This window comes from Barbus barbus (genome assembly GCF_936440315.1).
Source record: "Barbus barbus genome assembly, chromosome: 6".
In the NCBI taxonomy this organism is placed as follows: Eukaryota; Metazoa; Chordata; class Actinopteri; order Cypriniformes; family Cyprinidae; genus Barbus; species Barbus barbus.
In genome coordinates this window covers 5,167,318-5,193,617 of record NC_136734.1, presented here as the reverse complement: position 1 = coordinate 5,193,617, position 26,300 = coordinate 5,167,318, and the positions used below count along the sequence as shown (strand labels likewise).

General features: G+C 34.5%; 1 protein-coding gene across 4 annotated transcripts; it reads left to right on the top strand.

The window, feature by feature from the left end:
* The first annotated feature begins 508 nt into the window (after nt 1-508).
* Nucleotides 509-24,974, top strand: LOC306871059 (cytosolic arginine sensor for mTORC1 subunit 1-like). Of its 4 annotated transcripts, none has more exons than XR_013784310.1 (10): nt 586-865; nt 7,475-7,545; nt 9,986-10,179; nt 12,284-12,467; nt 13,486-13,609; nt 14,489-14,599; nt 14,688-14,770; nt 18,027-18,121; nt 22,597-23,440; nt 23,568-24,973. XR_013784310.1 is itself a non-coding variant. In XM_079418740.1 (9 exons), exons 1-9 carry the CDS (start codon nt 753-755, stop codon nt 22,663-22,665), a joined length of 1,044 nt encoding a protein of 347 aa, XP_079274866.1. In that variant the 5' UTR covers nt 509-752; the 3' UTR covers nt 22,666-24,974. The 4 variants fall into 4 exon arrangements, 2 of the variants coding, with proteins under 2 accessions (XP_079274866.1, XP_079274867.1); XR_013784309.1 differs by having other exon boundaries at nt 611-865; nt 12,284-12,419; nt 23,568-24,974; XM_079418740.1 differs by having other exon boundaries at nt 509-865; nt 22,597-24,974.
* Nucleotides 24,975-26,300: the final 1,326 nt, after the last annotated feature.

Here is a 26,300-nt window from a genome sequence, read left to right as displayed (position 1 = left end):
TTTGTGAAACTGACTCATCGTAGATGCTTCTGTCCCTTTAAGAGCAAGGGGGTGTGTGTCACAACTGGGCCGTCTGCTGTTCGAACCATACAAGTAGAATACAATAAACTGGTAGAATGGCAATAAGCTTGGACCGATGGATTCCAAAGTGGGTGGGGCTTCGCGAGGCATATGCTTTCAGATTCGATGGATTTAAATAATATTCTCCGAATTACAATCAATATTTTTGTCAGTTTCTCCGTGCCATTTTCTGGTGTAAAGTACTGCATTTAATATTTGCTGAAGCGAAATGCAAGCGCGTGATGTCTGTTACTTTACTCATCGCTGATCAGATTCGCCTTATCACGATCACTTGCGATGAGTTCATATGGATTTTGTTCATATTTTACATAGAATATGTCTTTTAATATATAATTATGTTAATTCTTGAACATGATAGATTAAAAACCTTAAATAAAACAGATAATATGCGAATTCAAATTAGCTTTAGCAGCTCCAAACGCCCCTTAGAGGAAGCCAACTGTAAGTCCCATTGCATGCAGCATTTTAGATGCACTTTCCAATTATTAGTTCTCGAATCGAATTACATCGAATCTCCCCAGCAGGCAGCAGCGCGTGCCCAGTGTACGAGGATGAAGCGTTTAGGTGGTAGCACAGGGGTATAGGCGGTTCTCGCGTTGCGTTATTTAACGCGCCCACCTGCGCTGCATACAACACATTTTCACGCCGTCTTCCTGGAGGACTAGTAAACGATGGACCTGCACATCTTGGACCATAAATTACGGGTCACGTCAATAAGCAAAAAGGGGCTTCAGCAGTACACACACCCCCTAATCAAACTGATATTTCTCAGAAACAGGACGAGGTAAGATCAGTCAACGCCTGTATGAGTTTGCAAACATGTTTTTACGCGTTTGATGGTGCAATGACTCTTATTAACACACCAGTTCAAGTCCATAGCGTGCTTGTTTACAGTGTTTTCAACTGCAAAGTAAGAGCCTCACCCTGTTTTGGTTAGTTTGCAGAAATGATAAATGACCAAAGAATGTCAGATCATGCACATGCACGTGGGGCCTTTAACTTATTCTTAAAATTACACTCCAAATTGCTACAAAAGCAGGCTGTTTTTCATAAAAGGAAGAAATTTATTGGGTTCAGCTATTGACTTTAAATAATGGCTGTATCAGCTACCTACCTGGCTAGACAACATTTTTGGACACGCACGTTTTGGCATAAATCCCATACATTAAATTTTTGCATGTGAAGAGTAGCACATAGTTGGCATGCACTGCCTGTACGTTAACATGGGACAAAGTAAACTAAAATGACAAAGTTGCATATACATTTTTTTTTATTTATTGCATATAAGTTACAGTGGCTCCAAAAATAATCTACAAACTTAAAAATGCATCGATTACTTTTCATTAGATGATAACTAGATATCAGCAAGTTGCGTTTTTGGTTGCGAAATATACATATTGAAGTAATTTGCTGTGTCCCACTTGCTGACATTAAAATCTATGTTGGCATCAGCTATATCATAATTTATTGGCCACCCTTCGCTATAGATACAACTGGTCATTAAAAAACCCATGTTGGTTGTTGACTTGTTAGTAGCCTATAATGTTTTGTTTAATGCATCATCACCCTAACTGAAATCCCTAGTTGTTTTTTGTTTTTTTGCCATAAATGCTGGTAATATGTTCAGTTATACTCTGTATTTTAACACTTAAAAGTTAGGGTTATTATTAATATAAAAACAAAAGTTAGTGGGACATGCCCATACTAGTTAAGGGCAAATTACTTCATACATCCGCTAAGCAAAACTTTAGGACGTGTTGGAAGGATTCATTGCTAAAATCTAGTTAAAAATCTGATATCATTGGTTTGCAGATATCTGTTTGTTTGAAAAGTGTGGTTTATCCCTTCTACTACATAGCCCACATGGCCAGAGAGATATCTACTGAAAATATTTATTTTTTACGTTTTAATTTTTGTCTTTGGAATAACATTTACAGTTGAATTATTCACAGTAATACCGATAAATAAGATCAATTCTGATTCCATGTTGACTCAGTGTATTAGGGTACCTGTTGTTTTCTGTGCCTTTGTGTCTCTCTCTTAATTCTTCCGTCTGATGGTGGTAGACATAAACTCAGACATGTGCAATAAAATCTGGGTTGTAAAATGTCGCTGATGAAAGTATTTTGTGCATCATCATGTGACTTCAGTTCATTTTATGATTCGCTTAATGCCGTTGAATTAGTTTTTTTTTTTGTCACGTCTGTGAGGATGGCGACAGGCTGGATTCCCACAGAGCTAAGAAAAAGATTGGTGTTTGTGTATTCAATATGCCTTTTCTGGTTCGTTCAGGCATATCTTGTTGAACTTTCCAGAATGCTACAGACTGATAATGTTCCAGAGTTGAGCATATCACTTCCAAATCCTTAAATTAACTTTTTTTTTTTTTTTATCTTAAAATACAAAAATTAAAGGATAGTTCAACCAGACATATAATTCTGTCTTAATTTACTCACCCCCATATTGTTCCAAATAAAATGGTGCACGAGTTGTAAGAACTAAGTTTTCTGAAATATGAAATCTTTTGAGTGAGGAACAGACTGAATCTTTGTTTCCTCTGTAGCTCTCAGATACTCTTCATGCATGAGCATATTCAAACTTGCCATGTCCGTTTTGATATCATGACACCAAGCAGCTCTTGATGTGTCTTCTGAATGTGACCGGTTAAGAGTGTAGCCTAAACTTAGCCTAAGTGACAAATTTAATTTTTGGATGAGTTATGCTTTTAAAGGTCATAAGGTATGCTCACACAAACACAAGAAGATCTCATCTGGGAAAGTTAATACTGCATCTGCTTGTTTTGACTCACTCCAAAAATGAAAATTCTGTCACCATTTGCACCATTGTTGTAGGCTATGATTTTCTTTTTATGTTGAACTTTGTACATGTAAATTTAAACTTGTTTTTTTTTTTTTTCATGATCATGATCAACAAATCATGATTCTTCAATAACTTGGGTACTGAAATTTATTGTAAATTTATGAAAAAATTCAGGAACAACTGAAGACACCGGCAAGGGATAGAAATATCGCTTTTTATTTTAGTTTTTTCATTTATATGTTTATATTGAAATGTTGTTATATGCATGTGTCAATTTTATTTAATTTCTTTATTTTACATTTATTCATTTAGCTGACGCTTTTATCCAAAGCGTCTTACAATTGCTATATATGTCAGAGGTCGCACGCCTCTGGAGCAACTAGGGGTTAAGTGTCTTGCTCAGGGACACATTGGTGTCTCACAGTGGATTCGAACCCGGGTCTCTCACACCAAAGGCATGTGTCTTATCCACTGCGCCATCACCACCCATATTTTCTTAAATATGTGGGTATATAGTATTTATAGAGTTGTAACTTTTAGTTTTTCTTATTTGTAAGTCGCTTTGGACAAAAGCGTCTGCTAAATGACGTAAGTAAAGTAAGACAACACAAATGCAAAAATCATATAAACTAATTAAGATTAAATATTCTACATGGATATATGGTCTTTTAAGGATGCGTGTTGATTAATTGAAATAAAATAAAAACTAAATTATGATATGGCTCCCTGTGGTTTTCTGTCAAAATAAAAGTTAGATGGTTTAACATTTTGAAATTAAGATGGCTGTAATTATTATTGTAAATTTACAGCTGTAGAATAATTTTTTTATAGTATTATTATTTCTTATATTCAGGGTCTTTTTTTACAGTGAAATATTATAGTGATATTTCTTTTTTTTTGTCACTTAAGCAATAGTATTTTATAATATTATGATTATTACCACTACAACATTTTACAAACAAGCACAGCACAAAGCTAGATTTAGTTTTTTCACTTATATTTGCACTTAGACCCCCCCCCCCCCCCCCCCCCCCCACACACACACACAAATTGTGCAGCTGCAGCTAATTTGTGTGTGTGTGTGTGTGTATGTCCCCACAAGGATAGTAAAACCTGAATTTTTTTTCCCCACGTGGGAAAAAATGATTAAAAATAGTAAATGATGTTTATCTGAAAGTGTAATAGTGCAAACAGGTTTTCTGTAAGGGGTAGGTTTAGGGTTAGGGTTGGATTTGGGGGTAAAAAATATGGTTTGGTCAGTGTAAAAGTAATAGAAGTCAATGGAAAGTCCCCACAATTCACAGAAACGTGTTAGTGTGTGTATTCTCTTGTGCGTATAATGAACATGCCAAGGACATTTAGAGTTAACGTAAAGATTTATTGGTAAATAACGACTTAAATTTTCTTCTCACAGAAGACCTTCTCTTCTCACCTAATTTTTCCTCAGAAATCTATTTTCTGACTTGGAATAGAGTGCACTATTATAGTGAACCTAGTTCTCTCCCTATTCTCACCATTCTGGAGGATGTTGGTTAAACACCACTCCTATATTTCTCAGTTTTCCAGAAGGCTTTGTAGCGCTTACAGGAAGTTGAACCCTGGGAGCTCTAGATGTTGTTAGGAAGTGTGAGACTAGCTGACACAATGCTGCTGTGCTGAGTTAGCCCTGGGGGTGGGGATGTATTATTTCCCTTCTGGTCGGCTCTTGGATTGATGTGCTCAGTCGCTGTGGTGTGGATTGTATTGCGCTGAGTTGCAGACAGCACAGGATTCAGCTGTGAGTATGAAGACCTGTGGGTGGCTGCCAGAGTGCCAGTACAGTATCACAGCTCTCAGGTTTTCGCGGGAAATTTGAGCATGGCACTGCGTCATTACGTCATGTCTGTAAACATGAAGAAATGTTCCCGGCTACTAGGCTATCGCATGTGAGGATCCTACAGGTAGTGGATCGTTTATAGCCTTTTCGCACAGCAGCTAAAATAATTAAATGTATTATTTTGCTGGTGAATTGTGATCCAGAAAGGATTGTGTGTTTATGAAACACATGTGAATGAAATTAAATTATATTCCAGTTTTATATGTGCTTCTGATTACAGATAGCCTGGGATTACATAAGATTTGTATTTTAAAGAAAAAGTTCAAAGGGAGCATAGTTTGCTTTTTGGGTTAAAAGAGACTGTACAGAAATTGAAATCTACACGCTAATACACACTATACTCATTGTCACGCAATGCTGATGTTGTTAACATTAATAATTTGAGAATAAAGTATAACAATAATAATTTGCACAGTTTGATGTGATATGAGCTAACCAATCGTTAGGTTTAATCACCATTGGTAGCGCAGTTTATTGCAATGCTTTTTTTCTCAGTTGGTCAGAACAAACTTGGCAGACTTGTTACTTACTTGTTCAGATGACAATATAAGGTGACAATTCTTATTTGGGTCATAAATTCCAAGAGATACGCTAGAATCTGATTGCAAAGTACAGTAAACATCCACACCGGTGCATGACTGACTGCCACACATTCACCTCAAAACATTAGATTCATCCGCGCTGGAGCCATGCCAGAGTATAACCCATGCAAGCAAGATAATTCCACTAACAGCTGCAATTCCAGGTTTTCTAACAAAGATGGCGACAAAGAGGCAAAACTTAGCAGCTTTAACAAGGGTGTTGCACAAAGAATTTGATGCGTGATTCCATAATTTGTAGTATAAAATTTTACTAAAATCTTTGTCAAGTTGCATTGTATAAGATATAGGGCTGTCAAATCGATTAATCGCGATTAGTTGCATCCAAAAGAAAGTTTATTTACGTGATGTGGGTGTACTGTGTATATTTATATAAATACACACATGCATGTATATTTAAGAAATATTTATACATATGTGCCTGTGTGTGATATTCACCAGCACCTGATTTGGTAGCACTGAACATAGCATGAAGTTTAGTCTCTTAGAAATGTCTCTTGAAAATTTTTTAATTGTTTATTTATTTTTGTAATCGCGGCTTTGAACGATTATGTAATCGTGGCATCCATAATCATAATCGCGGTTAGAAATTCTATTAAATGTGCAGCCCTATTATAGACGCAAACTTGTGTTGGATGTGATTTAATTACGATTAATCGATTTGACAGCCCTAATAAGAAGTTGAACTCAACTGTTTTACACTTAAGTTCCAAAAACATGAATTTGGTCGCACAGTCGAAAGACTGTCTAGCACAAATCCTTCTTCCTCATTATTCTTTAAATTGGTGCGCAAACATATCAATTTCTCCTTTAGTTTTTCTAGAGTGAAAAAAGTCATGACTGTTTTGGAAAACATGTTAGCTGTAATATGATAACATTTGACAATAATAATAATTATCATTAGCCTAACTATTGGATGTTATGTTTACCAAGTTTTTTACCTGTTGCATTTCAAAATTTTTGAGTGTTAATGTATTTAAATTTAATGTAAATTTGGGGTCTGTAAGATTTATTTATTTATGGAAATAACATAATACTTTTTATTCAGCAAGGATGCATTAAACTGATCAAAAATGACAGTAAAAACATTTGTAATGCTACAAATATTTCTATTTCAAATAAATGCTTTTATATTAATCGATGAATAAATTTAGAAAAAATATTAAGCAGCACAACTGTTTTCAACATCGATAATTATAAGAAATGTTTCTTGAGCAGCAAAAAAGCATATTAGAATGATTTCTGGAGGATCATGTGACACTGAAGACTGGAGAAAATTCAGCTTTGCATCACAGAAATTATTTATATTTTAAAATATATTTAAATAAAAAAAAATTATTTTAAATATAATAATATTTTACAATTTTGCTGTATTTTCTGATCAAATAAATGCAGCCTTGGTGAGCAGAAAAATTCAAAAACATAAATCTCACCAACCTCAAATTTTTGAACAGTAATTTATCGGTTAACAATAAAAATACACTAATTTAGTTAGACTACATGGTCCATGATACATAAGTAATCAATATTACTGTGTTTTATCTTTGTTTTAGTAGTTTTGATGCTGGTAGATGAAATTAAGTAAACCAGTCTGGACTTCATTTGCACAAACTGCTCAACAGTTCTTTTCCCATGATTCTCATTTGCTGCTGCTTCTCAGCTCTGTGTCTCTTAGACAATAGATCAGACTGAATGAAGTGGAGCATGTTGTTCTGGGTTCCTGGACCGGCTCCTAAAGAATTTGGGTCATACCCTATTGTAAAGAAACCAATTCACACAAACTGTTCCCTTTTTAACATGCACATATCGTGCACCTCAAATTTATCAATCACAACAAACCGGAATGCAGAATCATATGAATGGGTTTCAGATGCTGGCTCCAAGTTCAAGTGAAAGAGAAAATGACATTAACTTTTTCTGCAGAGGGGCTTGATGTGGTTTCTCTCTCCATCCCACGCCTCACTGCTGGATCACTCTTTATAACAATCTGCCATTGTTTTTGTCCATTATGCAAAATAATATTTCTGTTTGGTTTTGTTTCTTTCTCTCCCCCTGTTTATTTTCCCTCTCTCCCGTGCCTTTTCTCTTTCTCTCACAGATGCAAATTTTTCAGTCTCACAGAGACTCCGGAAAATTACACGGTTGTCCTCGATGAGGAGGGATTTAAAGGTAAAACACACTCACACACACACATGAACTGCTGAGGCTCTTCTCTGTTCGTTTTATAATGACACACATTTTCATGGAATATACTGGGAATTATATAATTTTATTCATAGTTATGTTGTCACCATATACAATTGTTTCACATTGTACATTCCTAAAACCTGGGTTAACATTCTTATTGCATATTTGCATGATTGGTTAAATGTAATGCTAACAATTACTCTTTATTTGATCAATTTATTACTTGAAACTGCACTGAAATATGAAAAATATGGAAAGTTGTGACATTTGATCAAGACTTGGTATATAAAGTTTTATTTTTCTAAATTCTACTGGATGTATTTCAAGCGATAAAACTTTTTTTCCCATATTTTATATATGTTAATAAAACAGTTTTTGTCTTAAGCCTAAATTTGTTTTAAAACCAAACAATTATTTCATTATTTATAGGAAACATTTAATACAAATTATAAATATATTTCTTTCAGCTATGTATAAAAATATATTTACATATAATATTCTATTCTAAAGTTTGGAGTCAGTAAGGTTTTATTTATTTATATTTTTTTTTCTGGTGCTCTCCAAGGCTGCATTTATTTGATTAAAAAACCCCAATTGTTGATGCAAAAAAAAATTCAATTACAATTATTACTTAATTTTAAATTGAATTATTATATGTATATTTATTTATTAATTTGAAGCAGAATTTTCAGCAGCCGGTGTTTAGTGTCCCATATTTTTATTCATTAAATAATTTTAATATGCTGATTTGTTGCTCATGTAACATTATTAACACAAATTGTTATTATCACAGTTGAGTTAAACTGTTGTGCTGCTTAATAATTGTGAAATATTTTGTCATTTAAGGTTCACTTTTGATCAATTTATTCAAAGACACATTAAAAAAGTATATATTTCGAAAGAAAATCTTACTGAAGCCAAACTTTTGAAAATTGAAACATTTCATACTGACTCATATTTTTATTTTTTATCATATTTTAGTGAAATTATTAGCAGGGCAAATACAAATCTGACCTACTTGCCAGAACAGACCCGCAGAGCAAAAATCCTTGTTGTTGAGCCCTAAAAAGACCAATCCACAAAATCATTAGAGTGGCAAATGTCAAGCGAGGTGTATTGACTGTAGAGTATTGATCAGAGGACAGGTGGGACGGTACATTGAGTTCACGGCTGTTATTGTAGAGTCTCTCCGTAGCCCTGTCCTCTGCCTCTGACCCAAACAGCTGTTTCCTCTATGCTGTCAAATCCCTGTTACTCTAGAGCAAAAACCGCTTTCCTCTTCTTATAATCCACAGGAAGGTAAAATCAACTATGTAGAAACAACGTTTTGGATACAGTGTACATTTGCAGGTGTTGAAAACAAGATGTTTTGTCTAATTTTAAGAGGTGGACATGTCCAAAACGTATGATTTGAATTTTTTTCACTGCTAGTTTTGTGCTGTGTCCAGCTAGGTGTTAATGGGTTATAGAATGGCCCTGTTAACTTCTAAACTCTTATACTTTTAAAGTGGCAAGCCTGCCTACAAAGACATTTGAAACTTCCTGCTGTAATTCTGTGAATAATTATTGACTCCGGATTTGTTAGTGTTAACAGAATCAGCTTTTAAAGACACCTTCCTGTTTTGCTCTGTGATTTAAGTATATAAGTCTAATAGGTGTTTTGTTGCAGCGTAATGCAACTATATTTTTGCATAACTGAAGAAAATGACTGCTCTTTGCTCGTGCAAAACAGTTCAAAAGTTTTGGGTCAGTAACCTTTTTTTTATGTTTTTGAAAAAGTGTCTTGACTGCATTTAGTTGATCAAAAATATTGTGAAATTTTTACAATTTCAAACAAGTCTTTTATATTTGAATATATTTTAAAATGTAATTTATTCCTGTTATGTCAAAGCTGACTTTTCAGCATCATTACTAGTCTCACATGATCCTTTAGATATCATGCTGATATGCTGCTTTTAAAAAAAAATTCTTCTTATTGTCAATGTTGAAAACTGCTTAATATTTTAGTAATTAGAAAGTTTGAAAGAACATCATTTACTTAAAATAGACTTTTTTTGGAAACACTATAAATGTCTCTACTGTCAGTTTTGATGAAAATAATACATCTTTTCTGAATGTGTATTATTTTTTTCCTCGAACCTAATGGTAGATCCTCTTTCAATGCAAGGTATTATGAACTACCAGGTGAAAATCACAAGTTTAGAAAAGTAATAGCGCACCTCTCCTTGACAAGCACTTCAAGTCTGTAGCACAAACAGTGCAGGATGAGTTTCTCGGTTGACGTTCTCTACTAAAAATATGCTTTTTTTTTCTACAAATATGTTGTCAAATGTTAAGTAAATGAACACCAGTTTAAAAATGGTATATTTACATATTGACACAGTCTCCTGTATGTCATCTTCATCATATTCTCTTCCTCCAGAGCTCCAGCCGTCTGAACACTTACAGGTGGAGGGCTCCACTTGGCTCCCGCTCAATGTCGTCTCCAATGGCAACGCCTCCAGCAGCTCACAGGCTGTGGGCGTCACCAAGATCGCCAAATCCGTTATCGCTCCATTGGCCGAGCAGCATGTGTCCGTCTTCATGCTCTCCACCTATCAAACCGACTTTATTCTGGTAAACGAGTCTGCTGTGTTTCTGTGATCACTGACACACACATATCTAATTTAAAGTGCCCCTATTATGGGTTATGAAAGGTTCATATTTTGGTTTATGGAGTCCCTAACAACAGGTGCACATGCATGCAAGGTCAAAAAAACATTTTAATTTTCTTATAATATGCATTTATTTTTACCTTATTTGCTCAACGATTCCCAAACGATTCACTAAACGATTAATTTTTCCAAACCCCTCCTTTGCATGACGCTAATCTGCGGTGATTGGTCGATTTTCATTTAAAGTAGTGTTTGTGAGCTCAGTGCTGCTTTGTGTACAGCCGTTACGGGGGAAACAGCTATTTTAACCGTTCCAAAAGCTGCACCTAGTGGCAAACAATGAATTTGCATTTTCATTCAGACCAGTGCGAAAATCATTATTGCCACAGGTTGAAGCAACCCCAATAAAGTGTATTTTACCCCCTGGAAGGGGATGTTTACCGGGGGACCCCTCGAAATGCGATTGGGCTAGTTTTGAGTGTTATTTTTGAAAACCTGGCAACCCTGACTGCTGGAAGTATTGTGTTATAGTGAATTAGGGTTGCTATAGATAACTGAAACTAAAAAAAAAACAAATACTACGACTTAAAATAAATATTAGCTGCAATATAATACAAAAAAACTATAAAATGTAACAAATTAAACTTCAACTAAAATTTTAAATGAAAACAGAAAATATTACAAATCGAAATTAAAAGTTTGATAGTGTATCAGTGAGACTAAAATAACACTTAAATGAATCACCATAATATTTTATGTAATTACAACCCGAATGTCCAGTTGGGACATTTTTCAAATTTGAATAAAATGAAAAATAAAAGACTTTCAAATCACATAAGCCAATATTTTATTCACAATAGAAAGTAGAGAACATAAATGTTTAAACAGAGACATTTTATATTTTATCCACTAAATGAGCTCATTTCAAATTTGATGCCTGCTACAGGTCTCCAAAAAGTTGGCACGGGGGGAACAAAAGGGCTGAAAAAGCAAGACATTTTGAAAAGATTCAGCTGGGAGAACATCTAGCAACTGATTAAGTTAATTGACATCAGGTCTGTAACATGATCAGCTATAAAAAGGATGTCTTGGAGAGGCAGAGTCTCTCAGAAGCAAAGATGGGCAGAAGCTCTCCAATCTGTGAAAGAGTGCGTAAAAAGATTGTGGAATACTTTAAAAACAACGTTCCTCAACGTCAAATTGCAAAGGCTTTGTAAATCTCATCATCTACAGTGCATCACATCATCAAAAGATTCAGAGAAACTGGAGAAATCTCTGTGCGTAAGGGACAAGGCCGAAGACCTTTGTTGGATGCCCGTGGTCTTCGGGCCCTCAGATGACACTTGTTTTGTTAAAAATAGCTTTGTGTTGTGTTTAACTAAGCAAAGAAAGCAAGAAACAGATGTGGAGCTGGCGGACATATGGCTGAACCTAGAAACACAGAACAGTGTTAATAAATAAAGTATTAAGGAAACCGCGGCGTGAACATGCGCTAACATCAAACACACCTGCCTGTTGTAAATGTTTTACATTTTTATGACTCTTTTGTTTTAATAAGTTGGTAGATGTGTAATGAAAGTTGAATAATGTTGATTGGCCTTTGTACATTATATTTTCAAGCGCAGTGATGCTTTTGCATCATTTACAGTTTTGCTAATACCTATAGAGATGTGTGGGACAGAATCTATTTTTTATCCTTGTTTGAAAACTTATTTTTATTTATGTATTTTGTCAAAACTAACTTTTCTTAAAGTCCGTCTAGGCTGCATGTCCAATTTGCATTAAGTTTTGTTTGTAAAAATATCTGATTAAATAACTTAAAATTAAACCAGCTAAAGTGTGCAATGAATCTGTGGCCTAATACTGACTAATTGAATAATATTTCTTGAATGCAAAGTCCGAACTTTAGCATGTGGATTCCTTACACAAAATTTTCGTAAAGGCGCACCCCAAATATTCACCCACAGGGGGTGCTACAACAACAACTAAAAACATTCAGAACTGTTTGATTAATGCATTGCATTTGTGGTGGTGTTGTTTGGTAACAAGTGCTGTTTGTGTTGTAGGTGCGAGAGAAGGACCTGTCGGTGGTGGTGGAGACTCTGGTGGAGGAGTTTAATATTTTCAGAGAGGAAGGAGGAGAGTCAGTGCCTGTCCACAGTCAGGACGCCTGCAACGGCCTACAGCGAAACGGCAGAGAGGGTGAGACAGCAGTGAAAGACAGGCATACTCTACCACAAAATGTTTGGGGTCGGTATGAAATCTCTCCATGGCTGCATATATTTAATAAAAATACAGTAAAAAGAGCAATGTTTTGTTATATTATTACAATTTAAAGTAACCGTTTTCTATTTGAATATATTATCAATGTTGAAAGCCATGATATTTTTTCCAGGATTCTTTAATGAATAGAAAGTTCATAGATGAACAGCATTTATTTGAAACAGATTTTTTTTTAACAATCTAAAATTTCACTTTTGATCAATTTAATGTATCCTTGCTGAATATGTTAATTCTTAAAAAAACAAAAAAACAAAACTGACTCACATAATAATATATTGAAATGGTGAAATTGATCTTTTAAGAATAGTCCATTATACTATGAATACACTATCTGATGGTATTAACACTTTGTAGTGTGTTATAGTTGATCATTTTTCAAGTGTTTTGCATCGACACATTATTAAATTCAATACCAGCTCATACATAAAACAAGTTTTAGTAGTCCAAGTAGTAGTATTGTTTTTCCCACTGTAAACGTGTCTGTGTGTGTGCGTGTCTGTGCTGTGTGCGTGTCTGTGCTGTGTGCGTGTCTGTGTGTGTGCGTGTCTGTGTGTGTGCGTGTCTGTGTGTGTGCGTGTCTGTGTGTGTGCGTGTCTGTGTGCGTGTCTGTGTGTGTGCGTGTCTGTGCTGTGCGTGTGTGTGTGTGTGTGTGTGTGCGTGCGTGTCTGTGTGCGTGCGTGTCTGTGTGTGTGCGTGTCTGTGTGTGTGCGTGTCTCTGTGTCTGTGTGCGTGTGTCTGTGTCTGTGTGTGTGTGTGCGCGTGTCTGTGTCTGTGTGTGCGCGTGTCTGTGTGTGTGCGTGTGCGTGTCTGTGTGCGTGTGCGTGTCTGTGTGCGTGTGCGTGTCTGTGTGTGTGTGCGTGTCTGTGTGTGTGTGCGTGTCTGTGTGCGTGTCTGTGTCTGTGTGTGTGTGTGCGCGTGTCTGTGTCTGTGTGTGTGTGTGTGTGTGTGTGTGTGTGTCTGTGTCTCTCTGTGTCTGTGTGTTCAGTTCCACATGCAACAGTTCATCCGGTGCTGATTCCGGAGAATCAATTTTGTGTCATGAGCTTGGATCCAGACACACTGCCAGCGATCGCCACCACCCTCATAGACGTTCTGTTTTACTCTAACAGGTATGAAACCTATGGAGCTTATAAAATGACAAAACTATTTGAATTGTGTAAATTTGAATTATTGACAAGTGTCATTTAGTAAAACGGAATATTATGTGGCATTTAACATAGTTCTGAATTAGATTTGAATAATGAACATTTGAAATTTAACACAATTGAATTTATGGCAGTTTTTTAATAGACATGTATTTTCAGACAGTGGATTTTTTAGTTCTGAATTCTTGGACTGCAATTATCCAGTTTTTAAAAATACAGCTTCAAGTTTTCAAGATGAAGAAGAAATTCGGAACATCAAATTCAATATTTAAAATTCAAACGGAGGCGGGGTGAAGTTACGAGGTTTTGCTGATAGTTTGAGGATCCAATGGCGTTACGAAGTTGTACTGACAAGCTCTTTTAATTGCTTTTCATTGGTTATTTAATATATTTATTCGCGCCATACCCTATAGTTTTGTGAAACGCCGCAAATGCTGCAAATTCATGTAGTGATGCTGTCTGCATCTCAGTTTTCACTGCTTTGAGTTTTGTATTTCTTCTTCAGCACCACCCTTAGCTGAACAATACTGCTTTAATATTTCACTGCCACTAAGAGGTGTCTTGATCCAGATCACAGTTTATCACACATTACACTGTAGGGGAAAGATGGGATGAACTGTCACTTTTTTTTTTTTTTATAAAATTTAATTTCTCAGTAGGAAGAAATGAGAGGTAAAACTGGTTCTTCTAATTATAATTCAGTGTGTCTCTTATAAATTGCAATTAAAAGATTATTGTTTTTTTTTTTGGTGCATGTGCAGTTATTTCCCTATGCATATTAAATTATAATAATAGGTTAAATAGTATGTTTGTCAATTAATTGAATGTGTTTTTCTCCTGCAGTCCTAAAGAGGGTGCCAGTGTTGATCAGGACATGGAACGGATCAAGTTCTTCTCCTTTTCTCTGATTGAAGGATACGTCTCTTTGGTGATGGACACAGAAGCACAGAGACAGTAAGACCCTCACAGAGTAATGGACAGGTCATCATATCAAAGCTTTGCAAGTTGCTGATTTAAATATGAAAATGTGTGTGTGTGTCAGATTCCCCGCTGATCTTCTCTTCACCAGCTCCTCTGGTGAGCTCTGGAGGATGGTGAGAATAGGAGGGCAGCCTCTCGGCTTCGGTGAGCTTCATTCACCATCAGATACCATCTTTTGGTCATTTGAATGCAGCTTGTATCATTTAGCCATGCCAGAATGTATTGCAGCAAGCAATTGAAAAAAAAAGACCCCCCACCCCCCTTTATTATCTTAAAAAAGATGATAAATATACTTAAAATTAATTCAGCATTACAAGGTATCATTAGAAAAATGTGATCTTTTAAGGTTACAAGATTACATGTGGTTACCTTGATAATAACAGTAAATTATGCACAATTACAAATGTAAACCAAACCCTAAACTTAATCCTACTCAGTGCTTTATGTATTTAAATATTCATATTATTTAATGTATTATTCATATTATTTTAATGTAATTTAGTTCCTATTCTAATCATTCAATTCTAATAATTAAAATCATTTTAAATATTGAATAAAATTTAATTTAATTAAAATAAAATGATTGAATAACCAATATTTGAGTGTTTTATTATTAATATTGTTATTTTTAGAGTTAAAAGGAAAATATCAAAACATTTACTAGAAAGGATTAAATGTTTTATTTGTTTACATGCTTGTCATGTGACCATTAGAGAACCATGAACATGCAAATGTGTTGTTAAATTATTGAAATATTAAAGGGGTCATATGATACTATTTCAAGTTTTCCTTTCTCTTTGGAGTGTTACAAGCTGTTCGTGCATAGATGAGATCCCTAAAGTCTCAAACCCAAAGAGATATTCTATATAAAAGTTAAGACTCGTCCACGCCCCCTTAAAACGGCTCATTCAAATGTCTACGTCACTGTGTGGGAAGATTTGCGTAATGCCTCCCAAATGTTCACGCAAAGAAAGAAGGCGTGGTTTCAGTAACCGGAGTTAGTGTTGATCAGAGCCGTTGAGAAACAGTTGCGAGACTCCCATAGGAACTTAGGAATGCGGAAGTAAAGCGTGTCGTGGACCAAACAACCGATAGTTTCAGCATTGAAGCCCATTCATTTCAGTGCTTCTCAAACACAGTCGCCACAAATTTGAGGAAATTACAGCATTTTATGCCATTACAACCGCATTAGTTTACCTCTCGCAAATCTGACCAGTAGTTGTATTTTATGAAACGCGTTATAGTTAATGTTTTTATTTTTAGATAATAGGCAGTATATGCTATATTTGCAGTTAGATAACGTGGATATATTATATAATAAAATATTTTGATGAATACAGTTGGTTGCCTTTTTTTATTTTGAAGTATTTGCAAAACTTAAATTTAAATTTTTTTCATTTACATTTAGTCATTTAGCAGACGCTTTTATCCAAAGCGACTTACAATGTAGAAGCAAACAGACCAACGAAAGAGCAACAAAATACAAGTCTCAGTTAGTCTAGCACAGTTCACATAGCAATGATTTTTTTTTAAATAAATAAAATAGAATAGCATAGGTAAGTATTAATTGGTCAGATGGTAGCGAAAAAGATGTCTTTTAGATTTTTTTTTTTTTTAAATGGCTAAAACCATTTCTAGCATTCATTGATATTCACTTGTGTATGCATATTGTGTCTTATATTTTAACATAATATTGTATTAAAATGTGAATAATAGATGACCATAGATGAAGAAATATATATTAATACACTAACACATTTTACATACCAATTAGATTTCTTATGCTCTTTAAATATGCATAATTTATTTCATCATTGGTCTACACATCCACTGGAATAAGTGTAACACAAAAACACACAAAGTCATGCCTCAAGTCTCCAATCTTTATTAAGCAGTTTACATTATACTTTGCATACAAAGAAATGTAACCGCCTTGTGTGTTGCATTGTACTATGTTTTTACTCCTCCATAGTTAAACAAGAAAAACCCATTTAATATTATCCATTAAACTCCACAGACAAAATGCTACTATCAGTGTATTAAACGAATTAATCAATGGACGTTTTGTGTTAATATTTGCCAGAAAATGCTGCAAGTATACCCGCTGTTGTTGTCTGATTAATCCCATTCAAACCTATTGACAACGCGGAGTTGTTTGGAACTATTGAGAGCTCCATGAACCACGTGACCGCGCCGGCGAGATCAAAGCGTGTCGCAACTCTGTTTCTCAACGGCTCTGGTGTTGATGCAGCCGTGTCAGGGAGACGCTGTGTGTTTCGATGTGAAAGCAAAAGCACTTTATTTGGCCTTCCAAAGTAGATGCAATTAGGAATCATTGGTTAAGATTGGTTTACAACACAACAGCACAACCCAAATGTTTGAATTTGTGCAACGCACTTTATGGATGACAGTTTCGTGAACCTAGTAGAGTACAAAGCTGGCTGTGCACGAAGGCTATTAAAAAAAATAAATAAAAAAAAGGGGTAAATTCCCACTTTGCTATGACAATCTGGCGCTTCTGAATCACTGACTGTAAGTATGTTTTGTTATTAGTTCAAGTATTTGCTATTGACTGTTCAAATGCAGCGTTTTGCGTATAACGCGCTGTGTGTGTGTGTGTGTGTGTGTGTGTGTGTGTGTGTGTGTGTGTGAGGGGAACAGGGTCAGATCACAGCGGAGTGTACAGCTCGTCAGAAATCGTCTTAACCGTGGTTTGTGTATTGCAAATACATACGAGGATCATCATCACTGTGTCTGTCACACGACTCTGTTCCCCTTTCGGGCTTGAACTGATAAAACTAACTTGAAAGCTGAAGCTCGCGATCAATGCACTGGGTCAGCTGGCCAATCAGAGCAGACTGCTTGTCGGAAGGAGGGGCTTTGTAGAAAACAACAGAGGCGGGGCATAGAGGAACTACAATAATGTACAGTATTTGAAAAATGTGTTTTTTGAACATTCAAGCATGTCAATTGCACCAAACTGTTACACCAAACACACAAAATAATGATCTTTAAAATAGCATCATATGACCCCTTTAACTTGAGATTCAAGGGAGACGGTGTTCGGCAGACAAAAAAAGTTTGGGAATTCCTGGCCTACTTGAGTCTCCCATGTACATTCTGGAGCATTTTTTGGTCTGTCACATAGTTGCTGACTATGTATAGCATTCGAAATCAGTCACTTATGTGAGGTTCTGTTGCAGTTAGGATGCTTATGTACTGTATATATAAATAGCTCCTTTAATGCATTTCTGTCTGATCCAGTCACTAGTCCATACAACAGCGAAATCTATTCAGCTGAGTGATAGATGAGTGAACAAACACAACAGATTAAATCAGAAAGTCACATCTCTCCCACTTATTTGCCGTTATCTCACTCTGTCTTTTTTTTTTTTTTCAGATGAATGTGGGATAGTCGCTCAGATCTCTCAGCCTCTTGCAGACAGTGATATATCAGCGTATTACATTAGCACCTTCAGCTTTGATCATGCTCTGGTAAGTCATTTTGCCCCCTTTTTAATTTTTTTAAACACACAACATTTTAGCTCTGTGTAATAGTCGACAGGGCATTAATAATGTACTGCAAAAACCACATCAAATGCAATGAATACACAGGTAATAAGGGTAATGAAAATGAGGGTAATAAAAGTCCCTGATCACCCTGTGTGCGTTTATATTGCGATAATGGTCTGCTGACATTCACTGTTTAGTCTACCACATTTATATTTAGTACATTTGAATCATTTGTGATATTTGTGTGACACTGAGCAACAGGAGGATAGGAAACAGAAGAATTCTAGAATATGATCTGATTGGACAATTTTCGCAACACCGCCTCTGTTTATTTCCATGATGTCATGTGAAATCAGATCATCTGGTTGTCCTCGCTTCCTATTCCTTTCCTTTTTTCCTGGAAACCGTTAAGTATTTTAGTAGAAACTGTTTGGTTCCCTATTGGTCAGTGGATCGTTCTTCCTCATCATTAGATCATCGTTATCATTTAATATTAAAACGAGCTGTCTTACAAGACTCCCTGGAATACTTGCTTCTGATTGGTGAATCACAACATTGTGCACGGAAAGTCAAATATTTTTGTAGTGTATCGCAATCACAACGTATGACAAAATAATCAAAATATTTTTTTCGCCAATATTTGTGCAGGCCTATATTGGCTACTGACAGTGCTGGGTAGATTACTTACAAATTGTAGTCCATTATTGTTTGCAAGTTGCATGGCAAAAATTGTAATTAGTAAACAAATCTTTTAGTTTACACATTTCAGATAATGTATTCGATTACTTTTGACTCAACTTATTTATCACAGTTTTGAATAGGAATATTTTTAACCGTGTTGCTATAAAAATAGAAAGAGAAATAAAATATATTCTATCCTAATATATTCTAAAATATATTATATTCTGTTATCGACAAAATTAATTTCATTACATGTCTGGGGTTCGTTAAAAACCTGCTAGGGGTAGTTCATGAAAAGTGAATTCATTAAATCATAAACTTGTTAACATTTTATTAAAAAAAAAAACTTTAAAATAAAAGCAACACTTGGGGAAAAAAATAAGAAATATTTTATTTGTTTACCTGCATGTGATTGTGACTATTAACTGACATTAGAGAACGTGAATATGTGAATGTGTTGTTAAATTATTTAAATATTAATTTAAAATCTCTGGGGGACTTAAAAAATATTTTGGGTCAAAACAATGTTTGCATAATATATATATAACCATGTAATCCATCATGTACAGTTAAAAAAGTAACAGTAAATTAATTATAAGCATTTTAAAAAGTAATGTAATCTAATTACAAGTACTTCAATCTTGGAATTTGATTATAAAATCTGGATTACATGTAATCGATTACTACCCTGCTCTGGAAATACATCATTTTAAAATAATAATAAAACACTTTTTCCTGACACTCAAGATTGTGATTCAAACTTGTGCTACTTTCTCATGACCTTCATCTGTTTCTGTTTATCTAGCTTTTTTCTTACCCTACTCTTTATGGAAGCTTATGTGTAGCTAAATTCAATTTGCAATGTAAAATGCAAAATGGCAATGCAATATGTAAAATGGCAATGCATTTCTGTATTTTAATTTACATTTTCCCATTCATATGTGCAACATTTAGTGCAAAATTAAAACTCAATTATATCATTAAAATTGGCCATTTTCTACACTAGTTTTAATATGCAAATTAATTTTTTTTTAAAGCTTTATAAGTTGCAAAATTTAAATGTATTACCCAAATTGATTAGATATGTTTAACATGTCTGAGCAAAAACTGTAGCAAAATTATCATTTAAATGCTGTTTTTCCTAAATGCATTTAGACTTAGGGGTAGGACACTTGGGATTGCATTTTCATCGTGAGACCGCGGGATAATTGTAGCAGAATGCAGTGAGAGTTTCAAAATGCCAAAGGTGCAGCAAAATGGTGATTTTTATGTCTTTTTATTTTTCTTAAATGCATTGACACTCACATATATGACGTTTCAATTGCATTTTCATTAAATACCCTGCGATGAATATAGTTTAGGGTCATTGTGGATTTGAAAATGCATTCTGAGCCGAGCACGCCCCCTAGCTGTCAATCATTACATCAAGGCGGGGCTCGGCAACAGGACGCACAATAGGTCAATATTCACCATTAACCAAACGCTTTTCACCTGCCTGAACATCTCTCACTGTTTATCAAAGAAATAAATGATATTTTAAAGTATATTAAAATAGAAAAGCATTCTTTTAAATTATAATATTGTACAATATTACAGTTTTTCTGTATTTTTTGATCAAATAAATGCAGGCTTGATGAGCACAAGACACTTTCATAATGCTGCATAATTATCAAAAATTGTAATATAGTTAAGTCCTATCACGTCACCATTTTGCCAGCCTACACTTCACATAAGAGGCCTGTAGGTGGCACTTGGGCTTAATTAACTATGAGATTTTCATGAACAGCAAATGGTGTAGGATATCATACACAAATATAAGTGAATTGAATAGCCTACTGATTACCATCGACTGTTTTGTGCCGTGTTTTTGTAGTCATTCAGCATCTATTTTCTCAGCGATGTTTGATTTATAAAATGAGACAAACCCCAGATCCAGATCGCTCCACAAATAAACTCATCTGTCCCATGTCATTTTCTACCGATTTATGAATAAGAACGGAAAATGACCGCTCCACATCACATTATTGTATAATGAAATTTGAACTTGAGACAGATCATGATTGGTTGGTGTATTATAGATGACAAACGGGCATTGATGAATATGTAGCCTAATATTTAAAATTATATAAAATATGGATTTTTAATTAAATCGACACACTAGCTTTGATTATTGATGGAAAAAAAGTTGATTGTTTGGTTAATTTGTTTTTTTCCTTCTATCGACCCACTCACTGAAAGAACCATATATGGCCCGAGAGCCTATGATTTCTGAACAGACTGTGGAATATCAGTCAGTCGAGCGATTAGTTACCGTTTTGTACACATTGTCATGTTAATTAGAATTCAAATGCATTTTGTTTTGTCCACAATATCATTGATATTTGTCTGAGAGGGGCACTTTTGAATGATTTTGAAAGAAGGGCAGGGGCTCGAGCCCCCAAAGCCCCTGTCCCTGAGGAACTCTCTGCACGTCCCTGTTCAGGTGCCACGGAACACGCACTATTTTACGGATTAAAAATAAAAGAGTAATAAAATATAAGGTAAGGTAGTAAATAAGTGTAGAGCAGCACTGTCTGTTTGCTTATGTGCATCAATCCGAGTGTAAACGGTGAGAGATGTTCAGGCAGGTGAAAAGCGTTTGGTTAATGGTGAATATTGACCTATCGTATCCACAATGACCCTAAACTATATTCATCGCGGGGTATTTAATGAAAATACAATTGAAATGTCATATATGTGAGTGTTAATGCATTTAAGAAAAATAAAAGACATTTAAATCCCCATTTTGCTACCCTTTTGCTGCACCTTTGGCTCAGAATGCATTTTGAAACTCTCACTGCATTCTGCTACAATTATCCCGCGGTCTCACGATGAAAATGCAAGAAAGTGTCCTACCCCTAAGTCTAAATGCATTTAGGAAAAACAGCATTTAAAATATATATAAAACAGTTTTTGCTCGGACATGTTAAACATATCTAATCAATTTGGGTAATACATTTTCATTTTGCAATTTATAAAACTTTAAAATATTTTTAATTTGCATATTAAAACTAGTGTAGAAAATGGCAAATTTAAATATGATTGAATTTTTTTCATTTTGCACTAAATGTTGCACACATGAATGGGAAAATGTCAATTAAAATACAGAAATACATTGCCATTTTACATATTGCATTGTCATTTTACATTTTACATTGCAAATTGAATTTAGCTACACATGCTTCCATAACTCTTTGCCTGTTGTGTCACAAATACTTATAAAATATTTTTAAACTATATAAATAATAATACAAATATTTTGTATTTATAATGATAAGAAATATTATTGTTATTGACTATTAATTTGTATTGTTTTATATAAATGTATTTTGTTTTTGTAATAATAATAATACAAATGAAAAATATGAATAATTAATCTTTTTATTAAGTATTATTATATTTATATATTTTCTAAGGATCATGCTGCAAACATGGTATTTAAGACATGTCGACATTTTAAAGGTTAAAATTATTTTAGAAAATATGTAATAGCTCCATGCATGCATCTTTGTGTCTATCCATAAATACCTCTGCACATGCATCCGTCTCTGAACCGTCATCGGTCTGAGCTGATCTATGGAAATATCTCTGTTTATGGCCATCCTACAAAACTCTTCATACCAGTGTGTGTTGTTCAGCTGACAGCATGTGACATCCCTGACAAATATTGCATATTTGGATGGGAAGTAATCAACCTTGTGTTTTTGGGTCATCTATTATTATTTTTTTTGTCTCAGGTGCCAGAAGAAGACATAGTGAGCGTGACCGAGATGCTTCAAACTCAGAGGAAGGACATGTCCAGTTGAGGCTGCGTTTGAATGCATCGTCAGCTGGGAAAGGGTAGAAAAAGTCCTTAATGGTGGATGGTAGATCTTATTTGAGCCACTAACACACAGTATTACTCCACAAGACTGTCTTACCATAACCAGAGGTGCTTCAGTCACAGCCTTAAAACAGGCCTAAACTTTAGCTATTGCAGAAACAGCAGTGCTGATTATATGCCATTCCTGAGAATCAAAGTATCAAAGTGCGGCATGTAAATGCTTGATTATTTGAAGCACTTTTTTTCTCAATTGAATTAGAAGATGAGAGGACGTTATCAGTTTTGGACGTTTATTTCTTAATTTCAGGGGTAATGATAGCACAGTATGTTCTGCAAGTAGAGTGAGTATTGCACACAGACGTCTTCCAGTATTGTCAGAATCGGGGTTTTTTTCCTTAAGAGTAACCCTGTTTGAGGTCAAGCAAAATAATTTTTACTGTAGCAACTTTTGGTGTCATTGAAACAGTGCACTTAGAAAAGCAGTTACTGACAAGTCAATATTTGAATCACTTTTGATTTTGAATCAAACAGATCTTGCAAGAACCAAAGTCATACTGTTATGCATGATCTTTTCAAATCACTTTTCCACCTAGTTGTGTGAATCTCTCAAGAACGTATCCAGCTCACATTTCACCCCCAAAACCAAATTCTGTTGTAATGTAAATTTGCTTAATTTCCTCACCCTCGGGCTATTTAAGATGTAGATGAGTTTTTCTTCATCAGAACAGATTTTGAGAACTTCAGCATTACATCACCAAGTGAATGGGTGCCGTCAGACTGAGAGCCCAAACAGCTGATTAAAAACATCACAGTAATCTACACGTTTATTGTGATGTTTTTATGAGCTGTTTGGACTTGCATTCTGACGGCACCCATTCACTGCAGAGAATCCAAGTTTCTCAAAAACGGTTCTGATAATGAAACAAACTCATCTTCTTCTTTACATAATAATTTGAACATTATTTTTTCACATTATAGGAAAGTATCTACACATTCTATTGTAGCTGCTGCATATCAGTGTTTTTTTTTACAGTACAAATTACTATATTGGAGAATCAAAAGAGAGAAAAATTCTCACCTACATTTAAAAGTACTCAAAAGTAAAATGGACACACAACAGTAATGGGAATTTGAGCGGAAATGTGTAATTTAGTTTTTTTCTTTTGTGAGATTCACCCATTATTGAGAAATCTAAATTTTTGAGAATGTTTGGGCATATATGCGACTTGAGTCACACATCATGAAAAGTCATGAATAAATAAGTACTTTAAAGTTTATCAGGATCTTTTGAGTTGGCAGTTTGCCCACAAATTGATAAAAATGAGGTTCAGTGAGATCAGCGTCACTTTGATCAACAGTGTGATTAAGGAAATGCTTCTTGCACAACTGTCTGCCTAATGAAATCGTTAGGTTTGACGACTCTTGTGACATTTCTGCCTTTTGCTAACGCTAAAACATGTCCAGCTCCGGTGTGGCCTTACACTCAGTCTTGATGCTTGTTTGATGCCAGAACAGGCTGCTGTTTTTTGACCTGTATTAATTCACTACTAGTGAACCAAGCACAAATTAAAGAAATTGTTTTGTAACAGTCATACACTTAACTTCAGCTACTTTTGATTATTGAGGAGCCCAAAAATGACTTTTTTCCAGATATGTCTCTAATGAGCTAATGGAGAATCAAATTGGTGAAATGCACTTATTGATTGTATTTTGATGGCACAATCACTAATAAATCCAGAAATCAGAACTGGCAAATGAATGAAACTCTTTTTAGAGAGAAATATAGCTTTGTTACAAATAAGCTCAATGCTTTTGGAAGAGCTGCTGAAACGGAAACACTAGCATCAAGATGCAAAATATTAGATTAATAATAAGGGTTAATTTTTGTGTGACTTTGTGCATTTGCTGACACTTTTTTTTTTTTGCAAGCTTTTTTCTTTATATAGTCAATCTATATTTCAGGGCACCAGTGCAGCATAAGAATAAAAGTGCTTTTTGAGATAATGGTATCAAAATTGTATAATAACTAGTTTTGTTAATGCAATTCCAGTGCCATTAAGGAGCTATTTTCATGTTTATTTGATCTCATTTCTATCAATATCAACAGACCAAGGTTACTGGCGTGCATAAAATGTTTGTAAATGAGTCCGTAATGAGCATTTATTTTTGCTTTTTGTAGACTAGATGCATTTATCTAAAGTCATTTTTGGTACATTTTATACAGTGTCAAAGGAATTACATACCTTGTTTGTAACTGTGCTGCTTGTTCAATAAACGACTATATAGATACTGTTTTCTGCCATTTATTTTATTTTAAAATGGGTTTAAATGGTCATGTATGCAGTCACAACATTTAGTACATTTAGTTATGAGAAGAGCAAAATTTTACACTTTAATAGAATTAAATTATTTTAAATAATTTTTAGCTTAGTATTAAAATTGAATGCATAAGATGTGATACAGCATGAAATGATGAAATAAACTATGGATTTATTTAACACGTTATTTATAGTACAAGGCTAAATTTAGTCGTTACTCTGTTATTGCTATTTTGAATAATGAAATAAAATTGGAATAATAATTACAACAGAAGACAAATACATGAGGTACTGGGCAAATTTGTATTTTTCCAACCATTCATTTATTTTTTGTAAGAGAAATTTAGACACGTGTGCATTTGTCTAAAAATATGCCTGCTGCATGCACACTTGTAGATAAAATTAAGTAGTTTTAAGTACACACACGTGTGTATATATTTGAACTTCTTAGCTGGTAAAACATATGATATGTGTTGAATCACCCAATAATAAAATGTGACATTCTGTAGTTTTGTCTCATATTCATCTTTTAATCATTTTTGTAAATATCTTGACTCCACAGCCAACAGAGCAATTTTGTCTTGCCTGTTCCAATACTTTTGGAGGGCACTATATATACACACATTTACTGTAGTCAACATTTGAAGTGGATCAAAACCTATTATCAAAGTTGTCCTAAAACCAAAATGCATTCTTGTTTTAGGAAAACCTTGAACTTTTTTGATCCACTTCAAATGTTGACTATTATATAAGTATTTATGTGTGTGTGAGTGTGTGTACATAAAGCATAAACAGCAGTCATGAAAAGTCAGTTTGACTTATTTACTTATTTAATGTCTATTGTAAGTCGTTTTGAAGGAATTACGTTGCATTTTAAATTTAGTCGTTGCAAGTGGTATTACTAGAAGGGACATTTTCTTCATTCCATACAACAATAATGGAAAATAAATTGTGTAGTGCTTAAGTCATAAATATTTTTGGTCTACTTTCCTGTAAGAGAAAAGCTGTAAAAGAGTGGGAGCCACTGACATGAGTTTACACCCTGATAATGAAAAATATGACATATTAAAATCATTCTTTTCCAACTCCCATCATTTCAGATTCCATAGCCAATATTAATAAATTGAGTCAGATCGTGATTAAAATCAGCACACATTATTTCTTTAAGCAGCCTGTGATGTTAGATGATTATATTAGGCTATATCTCTCAGAAGGCATCTTATAGGTAGCTGCACAACAAAATAATAATCATCAAAATTGATTATACATCATATGTTCATGTAAAAAGCACTACCTTTCA

Bases quoted from the DNA above. Each gene is read 5' to 3' on its own strand.
- LOC306871059 (XM_079418740.1), top strand. From the start codon at position 753: ATGGACCTGCACATCTTGGACCATAAATTACGGGTCACGTCAATAAGC. The intron at 14,600-14,687 runs GTAAGACCCTCA...TGTGTGTGTCAG, and splicing joins GACACAGAAGCACAGAGACA to ATTCCCCGCTGATCTTCTCT. The intron at 18,122-22,596 runs GTAAGTCATTTT...TTTTTGTCTCAG, and splicing joins TCAGCTTTGATCATGCTCTG to GTGCCAGAAGAAGACATAGT.